The sequence below is a fragment of the Martes martes genome (genome assembly GCF_963455335.1).
Source record: "Martes martes genome assembly, chromosome: 6".
Classification (NCBI taxonomy): Eukaryota; Metazoa; Chordata; class Mammalia; order Carnivora; family Mustelidae; genus Martes; species Martes martes.
The window spans coordinates 9,216,086-9,226,190 of NC_137893.1; the positions used below are offsets into that span (position 1 = coordinate 9,216,086).

At 45.2% G+C, this 10,105-nt stretch overlaps 1 protein-coding gene across 1 annotated transcript in view; it reads right to left on the reverse strand.

Moving 5' to 3' along the window:
• TULP4 (TUB like protein 4) overlaps positions 1-8,303 on the reverse strand; it is a 175,730-nt gene extending 167,427 nt beyond the window's left edge. The window contains exon 1 of the mRNA XM_080806973.1: positions 5,370-8,303. Within this exon, the coding sequence (XP_080663099.1) occupies positions 5,370-5,621 (252 nt within the window). The 5' untranslated portion in view covers positions 5,622-8,303. The remainder of the gene's footprint in view (positions 1-5,369) is intronic.
• Positions 8,304-10,105: the final 1,802 nt, after the last annotated feature.

The window sequence follows — 10,105 nt, forward strand, 5'->3', positions numbered from 1 at the left end:
TTTCAGACAAACAAGTCTTGAAATTCATGACTTACAAAATCTTTCTTGGGAAAATACTGGTGATTATGCTCCAACGAAAAAATGAGGTAAACCAAGAAAGAGAAAGATACAAAGTCAAAGAACCAAAAGATGTAGCAGGAGTAAGAGGCAAAGGAAATTCTCAAGGTGATGAAAAAGGGAAGTTCAGGAAGTGAGTGGGACAGCAAGTCCATAGAATTACCAATCCAAAGAGTAGCAGGAGGACAAAGGACTCCCAGATAGAGGTCCCAGGGGAAAAAAACAAAAGCAAAAAGAACGAATAAATCATCTTACTGCTCTGAACATGTAGAAAAATACTGAAAATGCTACAAGATTTGCAACAGATAAAGAAACCAAACCACTAGGGAAAATAGGCCTTTTTTAAAAAAAAAGATTTTATTTATTCATTTATTTGTCAGAGAGATCGAGAGAGCGAGAGCGAGCACGTGAGCACAAGCACAGGAAGCAGCAAGCAGAGGGAGAAGCAGGCTCCCCACCAAGAAGGGAGCCCGATGTGGGACTCGATCCCAGGACCCAGGGATCATGACTTGAGCTAACAGCAGCCACTTAACCAACTGAGCCACCCAGGCATCCTGCAAAATAAGACTACTTTCCTCACAAAGGAAAAAAGTCCTGAACAGTAAAGGAAATATAATCATTGTATCCTACTTGACTTGCCTGGGCACAATACTGACACAGTTTAAATAATGTAAACACTGAATAATGAGTTAACCAATTATGACAGAGCAATACCAGGATGACTGGCTTGCAGGGCAAGGCTGGGCTGAGTGACCAAGGAAGGGAGAGCCAGATCTCCACCTGCCAAGATAGGAAAGAAGCCAACATACAAAATCCCAAAACTGATTAATCAGATAGGTAATAATACAAGCCTTCGGTGAACAGCCTGAACAGGAGGTGGGGGCAGGAAACAGAAGTGAAAACACCGCTATTTTTCATTATTAGCATTTCTCGCGTGTGCGTGTTCCTGTGATAAAGACAAACTCACACTCCTGAGCTCTGGCATAAAAATAGTTAAGTCAGGTTAGGTGAAACAAAACTCTGATCTCAATATAGAGAAATAGTCTTATTTTTGCCTCTTTGCTAGAACAGTTCCCTGTTGAAAATAACAATTCATAAGACACATTTAAAAGAGCTGTTTCTCACATACACCTTCCATCTATGATACCTGGTTATACTCTGACTCAAGAGTCTTCCTAAAGCCACCCATACACTATCATAGTATTACGACAACAGGTTTAGACATTACTTCTTGAAGACTATTATTTCTATAATAAACTATCTTAAAATTATAAATATTATAAATATTATATTTATATATAATTATATATAATTATAATTATAAAATTATAAATACAATAATATAAGTTAAAGAACATAATAAATATTAAAATAATCAAATAAATTCCACAATAAATTAAGTCAATGCTGTCAATTCAGCTTTCCACATCGGTGGATCAACGCACTGAACTGAATGCTCATTTTTACATGGACATTTGAATTTTTCAGCACTTCTTTCTGAATGCAACAGTCTTCTAATGGTCTTAGAACGCAACCCGAACCAAAAGCAGCGCCCCTTCTGTCCCTCGAACGTTCATCACTACTGCGTTTTCATCCTGACTGCTCGGGGCCCAGACAGCTGCAACCCTTCACACCAAACTTCACCACCCGAAACACAGTCACTCCTGACTCTGTTTCTCTGATCACCGAGGTTCACCTTTGCTGAAGCAGCATCTCACAGAAGGAAACACAGTCAGACATGAATTTTATCCCAGGCCTGCCATCATCCTCTAGTTCCATGCCTCGGACAACCCCAGCACGCCTCTGAACTTCAGGTTCTTCAGCTGCACAGAACTGTTACGAGGCCTAAACAAAATAACACACATAAAATGCATAGAAAGTTGTGGCCACAAACACATGGCAACTGTCACCAGCAGTTTCTGTCACCAACTTTATTTCCATGCAAACCACATCCATCTACTGACACACGCACGGGTCACCTGGGCAGAAACTGCTCCTTGGTGCTTGTGGCCAAAGCCCAGCAGCGGCCAACCAAAGGCCGAGATCCAGCTCCTGCCCCAAGCCGGTCCCCAGAAAGCACTGCCAGCCACTCCCGGCCCCAAGACTTCCTCCTGCAGACTGCAGCACTCCACACCTCAGCACGCCCATCACCCAGGCTTTCGAGTCTACTTTAAAAAAGAAGACAGGGGCACCTGGCTCAGTAGGTTAAGGTCTGCCTTCAGCTCAGGTCATGATCCTGTGGGATGGAGCCCCAGCAGGGACTCAGGAGGGTACTCAAGGGGGGAACCCGCCTCTCCCTCTGCTACGCCCCCTGCTTGTGTGCACTCTCACGCATGCATACACGCTCTCTCTGTCCCTCTCCCTCCCCACTCCATCAAAGAAATAAATAAAATCTTTTTAAAATAATAAAAGTTAAAAATAAAAAAGAAGATACATCCCTCACCAGGAAAATTAAATTAACTATGGCTACAATTGGGAAATTTAAAAATAAAAATTTTTAAAGATTTTATTTATTTATTTATTGACAGTGAGATAGAGAGATCATAAGTAGGCAGAGCAGCAGGCAGAGAGAGTGGGGGAAACAGGCTCCCCGCTGAGCAGAGAGCCAGATGAGGGGGGTTCTATCCCAGGACCCTGAGATCATGACCTGAGCCGAAGGCAGAGGCCTAACCCACTGAGCCACCCAGGCGTCCCCAAAATAAAGTTTTTAAACACATTTACTTCATTCATATATTGCTCCACCCTCCCAGCCTCACTATGAAGATCCTCTTATCCCATTTTTCCCACTCAGAAAAGCTTTAATACTAAAGCTGGAAGATAAAAATGGATTAACTTAGTAGTACTCTTTAGTTTTAAATGCCCTTCCAGCATATAAAATTAGGTAAGTTCCCACTGTTTGTTTCATTGTTATTATGTACAAGTTTCCCTGAAAAACTGTAAGAAAGGCTGAGGGACTGTGGTTTTGCAATTCATATCTTTAATTATCTGTATACAATTAAACTTTCAAATCTCCTGTGCACACCAACAAAGCCCCCAATTCCACCTGGCAGCTGTGAGCTGCTTCTGCCCCCACTGCACCAGCAGGGTGACCCTAAAGAGAGCTTCCCCCATCGACTACAGGAAAGAACAGCGGCCTCTGGTTCATGCTCTCTGAATGCGATGCATCTACATGGTGAGCACTTAGAAGGCCTACTGGGAAGGAGACAAGACAGACATGGTCACCTAGCATACTCAAATATGCTCCAATAAACAGAGCTCGTTGCTTGACCAGAAGAGCCACCCAAAGTGAGTCACTAACAAATTATATTTAACTCAGGTCGTGAAGACGAGCATGTCAATTTTCAAACTTGACTGCAACTGCAGGCTGATACATTAAGCCCAGAAACAGCTACATCTGAGCACTGTGTAAATCAGATAGATTATTAAGGTAGCACCTTGCTTAAACCTTCTGCCCTGGATTAACTGGAGTACAGAATGCCCCGATATGAGTAAAATCCCCATTACAAACCAGGGTATACCTGTACACAGTAAACATTTCATAGTTCAGCAGGAAGAGCTAAGCATGTCAACTTCCTATCGACTATGGTGGATTTGTCCCAGGGATGGCAAAATATACATACAGGTCCTGTCCTTGTCCAGCCAGACCCCAAATGCATCTTCCTGGGGGCACACCTGGTGTAATAAGGTGAATACAGACACGTGCTTAGGTTGGAGCCAAAGGAAACCCAGCACCTTCATGTCACACAGAAGAGAGAAACTGCTTCTCTGAGGCCAGAATGTAGCTTAATCTTCTTGCATCACTCGGGGTGGGGGGGGGGGGGTAGGCGGGAACCTATCCAAATTCTATTTCTCAAGACCCAGCAGAAAGGTCCTCTTCATAACAAAATCTGTGGAAACTTCAGCCTTAGTTCTTTCAATGACCCAAATCTTTCTGTCCATTCTTAACTGAAACACACACAGAGAAAGAGATATCCAGGTGCACACGTTGCCTTTACTGTCAGATGGTGGACTCCCAGCAGGCACAATCCGTAATTCATCTTGGCCCATGGTGGCTAGTCCACACAGCACCCAGCACACCGCAGAGATGCAATGAACACCTACTGATTGCATATGTGTTTTCAAATCTTAACTGTGAAACAAAAATCAAAAAACACTGTCTCTGGCCTCACGAGTCAGACTAGTAAGGAAATGGAAGGGTACTAAGTAGCATGCAAGGCTAGATGGTAAGAATACAGTTAAGTAAATCGGCGTACGAGGCACACAATGTCATCATCCACACACCCAGCACCCGCCATTTTCAAAGCCCTTGCAAAACCATATTCTCACAGATCCTTACAACAACTCTGAAAGAAAGGAATTATTATTTCAGTTTAACCATGAGTGATCTAATGACTTGAATGACTCGGGCAGGACCACACCAGCTAGTTAAACGGTGGAGCTAGAACTTCTTATAACAAACATATGGGGAAAAAAGGAACAGAAATGGGAGAAGAGAACCGCACCCCCGGAAATACAGCCCAGTCCTCTCTTGCAGCCATCACTAGGATACCACGACGGGTGACCACAAATCCACCAACTCACCTTTTTGTGAAGAATTCATAAGGAAGAGAAAAAAGATTTGCAATGATTTTTCATTGGCTTTCACCCCAAATTAGTCATATTTTCTCACTAGAGTTAGTGCACAGATCCTTAAATGTTAAGTGTGCAGATAGAGCATAATATCAATATCATACACCCAACAGATAAGAAAAACAATGGCTCTTGTCCAGTTGATTACTGTCACCTCTGCCCAATTAACTCCTTTGTTCTTGCACCTCCAAGTACAAAAAATACACTGCAGGTGTTAAACCGACACCCAGAGCAAGGCGGCAGTTAACCGTTGAAGGTGAAGAGGACAACACCACCTTCCCTGTGGACAGCACCAGCCTCACACAGGGGCAGTTAACTCTGTTACACAGAAAGGGTGACTAAAAAGGCCGAGAGCACGACACGCTGGTTAGGATCATCCAGCCGAACCTCCCAGCCTGGGCAGAGCCGCCCTGGTGCCAGCACCCGTGCCGCGCGTAGCCCGCTGCCAGGAGAGGAGAGTGAGGGCGCCCAAGAGAACAGACACGCTCGGGGAGGGACACAGGCTACTGGGAACCGTGTCCACCTTAACGCATTGCCACTGGGACATGGGAGACAGAATTCACAGTTTGAAAAGTGTCCCTCGGCAGCAAGTGGAGAAAACGACCAAGCAAGCTCTGAACCCACGGGGAGCAGGCTCAAGGCCACGGGCGATGAGACAGAAAGTGCAACGAGCCCCAGCTCACCTCGCTGTTGTGGCCCCGCAGGTTGAAGTTTATTCTCTGCGGTGTGTTTCTGTCCCGGCGGCAGTGGCTCGAGGTGAAGGTCACCCCGACGACGCCGCGGCCGTTGCCCGTGGCCAGCCAGCCCTCCTCATAGTAGCGCCTCCGGCACACGGGCTTCTCCTTCTCGCTCTTGGGCACACGCCCCTTCCAGGACAGGCAGAGGATGTTGGAGTCACTGCAAAGGACAGGCCCATGTTCCACTGCTGCATACATACTTTTTTTCAGTGAACCGTTTTATTTAAAAAGTAATGCTGAATGCCGAAAAACTCAAACTAATTCTTTTCATGGATCAACTGATGTGGTTTTGTGGTTGGCTTGCGTTGTTTTCCCCGACCCCTTTTAATGAAGACTGACCTGGATCTACTTACAAGGTCAGTATTTTATAAAGATCCACCCAAATGCATAGTGAAAAAATTCCTCTAGAAAAGATGATGGCAGTCTGCTAGGAAAAGGTAATGCTTAAAAACAACATGTGTCCATTTTTATTTTCAAGTCCTTAGAGGAAGAGCGTCATTACCACGTGCTGATCAAGAAACGGGGTTTTCTTCTTTTCACTCAACTTGGTTATTCTCATTCAGCCTGAGATTCCAGTTTAGTGTAATATGATTCCAGAGACAAAGGGTTGCAAATACATAGATTTCAAGTAACTTAAGGCTTTAAAGAATCCCTCGAGCTGGAATTTTCTCTTCAAAAGTTCAGATGCAGAGACAGAACACATGGGATCATCTTCCTTCTGAAGCCACCCTCTGGCACGTTTTCTCAACTAGACAAATTTCTGTTGCTGAAGCTGAAAAAGATTGCATAAAGGGAAAAAAAGGCACACAAACCGTGCAAAACAGACCAGAGTTTGTGCAGACAGCAGTCCAAGTTCAGGAAGGAAAAAAGACTCTCCCCACTGTTCTGAACCAGAAACTTCCCCCCTCAGGGCCCAGCCTGGCTTCCCGGCAGGCAGGTTGCTGTGTCCTGGCAGAGAGCTGGGCTCCATCTGACCGGCCCGCCACAGACCGGTGCGCTCCTCGGTGCCATAGAGGTGGAGAGAGAAAACCGCTTCACTCGGAGCCAGAAGGTTCTAAAGCTCTTGAAGTGGTAGAGTGTTCGCTTTGGGTGAAACCTAAATCCTCTGGTTGACAAAACCGAGCGTCACTACAGGATTCCGTCTCTTTTCCCCGTCTCCTTCCTCCCTCCCCAACTGGCTTCTCCCCTTTCTGCTCCTAAAGATCACCTATTTCTCCATCTTGAAGCAAAAGACGCGTCTCAGAATTAAGACCATCCAGTACTCTTCCTCCTATCTGCAGGGCTTCCTGGACTCGACAGGGAAGAGAAGCCCTTCAGAGAAAGCGCAGACAAGAGTCAGGGTCTCCCGCACTCGCTCCCTAGAGAGTCAGCCTGTCCCGCTGACGGGCGCTCTCCGGCTCATATTCAGAGATGCGTGCAAACGCCACGGGGGCAGTCCGAGGGAAAGAAGCTTTGCTTGGATGTTCCTTGATACTTACTTTGTAAATATTGGTTTCAATTGCTACTTTAAAATATTATCCTATAGATACGGGAAAGGAAAAGGAAAATAATAAATTAAAACTTCGAGAACACAGTTAACTGAAAAAGGCAAAGGAACCAGTTCATCGTTCAGATTTGTCCCATCATACCTGACCTCGCTTTCCTGAAGTCACACACAGCCAGAATTACTTCTCAGTCCAGAGTTTTGAAGTCTGTCCAAATTACCAAAAACACTGGAAAATAAAGTGCAAAGCCCACTGCATGACGCTGCCCGCGCCGCTCGACACCACACTTCTCCCCCGGCCACCTTCTCACTTAGTTCCTTCTTTAAGCTGCAGAGGTATTTTTGAGGCTTGAACGGTGCAAGTTTTTTTTTCTTCTTTTTGCAAACTTTCTTTACCCGTGAAGACCATGTGGAAAACTGACCATCAGTAACATATTTTTCTCCCCGGGCTCCTGAGCCCAGTAGTGTCAAGTTGATCCATCTGATTCTTAAATTAATTTTCATCAGTTGTAAAACTCTTCAAGTGTGCACAAGAATGAGCCTGTCTTCTGGTGTAAATGTGTGTGTGTACAAAGAAGGTCTTAGATATACACAGACATATGCTCTCCGATGGGCACCAAAGCATCCGCCTTCCCAGTCATTTCAGGAACCATCTGAGTAATCACAGCTTGAAGGCCCTGGAGCCTCACGAATCTGTAAAACAAAATACGATATGAAGAAAAGAATTTCAACACCCTAATGGAGAAAGGTTCTAACTGAATAACTGCTGTAACTGAAACTGGGGAGGGGGGCATCTTTACACATACACACACACACACACACACACTATATATATATATACACACATACATAAACACTCACCAAGTAGAGCTACTGATTGCTCAAATTCAAACAGGAAAGTGGTGCACCTATCCCACTCAGAGCCAATGGACAACAAAGGGAGTCTGAATGCCATGTAGCACTTATTCAATCTGCGAGCAGCTGGGCGTATCTGAATAAAATCATCCCCTCCACTCTCCCAAACCGCACCGTCCTTTCTAAGACTCGTCTTGCATGTGCCAACTCTGTCCCTCTGGGGGCCATCATCCTAATTAAGTGGGCAACCTCGAAAAGGAGACTCAAGAGGCTCAGGCAAGTTACCTGACTGGCTTTTTCATTATAGGTAAAAGCTGTTGCCTGAAGACACAAGAAGCAAGGGCCTTTCAGAATGCCTCCATCCGTGACTGCTGGCCCGTCAGAGCAAAGAAGAGCTGTTTTCATAGCTTATAAGCTATCTACTAGTGATAAAGTCCTGGAGAATCTATCTCCAGCAAATCCACTCTCTCTCTTCCTTCCTACTGCCATCAGTCCAGGCCTGCATCCCATCCACAAAAACACTGGACAATGCCACACTATCCCACACTATCCCACCTTCCAGAGGGCCCTCAGGGTGACCTTTCTAAGTTTCAAGGTTACTTGACGAACCTACACTGTTCTCCCCTGGCCAAGGAAGTCCCCTAGAGGGCAGTTAAACAGTCTCGCTCCACCAAAAACACCTGCCACTGCAAGTCTTTGCATTTCTGACCAGTTCCACGGAGATGCTGATGCTACTAGTTTGGGGACCAGGTTTTGAGAACCTCCAGTCTATGGGATCAAACCCCAGCAAGACCCTTCTCCTCTTCTCTGGCCACAGCCTCTGGGTCCAGCCCTGCCTGTGTTACTCTGTTGCATCTGGACAGTCCATGCCCTCAAGAGTACTGTGTCGTTCCTCTCCTTCACGTCTCCGCTCCTTGCCAGGCCCCTACACACCTCCTTTAAAAGCCACCTACAAAAGCAACTGCCCGGCAAAGCCTCGCAGAGCACCTCGCACTACCTTCCGTAATAGCACTCAATCACTGCATTCGAACACTCTTCTCTAGGCTCCTAGGGGCGGGGAACCTGTCTTTCTCATTCCTGGCGTAGAGTTCCGTGTAAAGTAGGTATTCAAGTAAAAGTTTACAGGAGGCAGGCAGGAGCAAGGCAGCAGCTACATGTAGTTTCCCTGAGACACTCTAACTCAGATGAGTCAAGGTATTTACGTTTTGTATGAGCCCATAAATCAAAACCACTAAATTCTCTCAGGAATTCTCTCAAGGAAGCACTTGCACCTGAGGGGGGAGAAAAGTAAAAACAAATGCTATAAAATTCAAAGTAACACCACGTTCTTCTTTCTAAAATGCTGATACCACTGTATAATACAGCCTTAGTCCCTATTCTGACATGGGGCAGCCACAGATGCGAAAAGCAGACACAACTTCTCAAGAGCCAGCTATATACACACAGGTTTTAAACTATTTAATAGGAGAACCTGTGATTATTAAAGCATCCACATTATGTATGACAGGGTAAGCTGTCAATTCCCCTGAAATCCTCCCAGGGGATCCATAACGTCAAAATTATTTTCATAATAACACTAAGGCATTATTTGCCTTCTTCATTGCACTGACAGTTGTATCAACGGTGCAAAAGCAACAGTGGGTCAGACTCAGCTCGTTAGTGCCAGTGAAGGCACCGGTACCAAAAGGTACCGGTAACTCATGGGGTTTTGTAAAAATGTCAGCTTCACTTCACAGTATTCTTGATGCCGGGGCACCTGGGTGGTTAAATCAGTTAAGTGACCAAATCTTGATTTTGGCTCAGGTCACGATCTCCGGGTCCTGCGATCAAGCCCCGAGCAGGGCTCTGTGCTCAACCGGGAGTCTGCTTGAGATTCTCTCTCTCACTCCCTCTACCCCTCCCGCTTGTGCTTTCTCTCTCTCTAAAATAAATAAATAAATCTTTTTTTTAAAAGAGAGAAAATAAAATAAATAAAACTTTTTAAAAAAAGAATATTCTTGATGCAGTACATATTATTAATTTTATTAAGTCTCAACCATTAGCACACGGTTGGTTACTAGTCTGCGTTTCAAACCACCCAGCACACAGGAAGCATCCCTGCTTTCTCGTGAAGCACAAGGGTGACCCTGGGAGAAGCACCTGTGCTGCTGTGTAAACTGCAAGCTGAGCTGAGGTCTGTTCCATGTTTACTGGAAAGAATGAATGACAAATTATGGTAATCCAGGCTTGGGTCTTCAACAGACATTTTCTCGAACATGAACAAAGGGAGCATGTCACTTTCAGGAAAACAACTGCCGGGATCTGCGGCCTACTACAAAAGTTGAGTGCTCAAGTTAAAACCAGA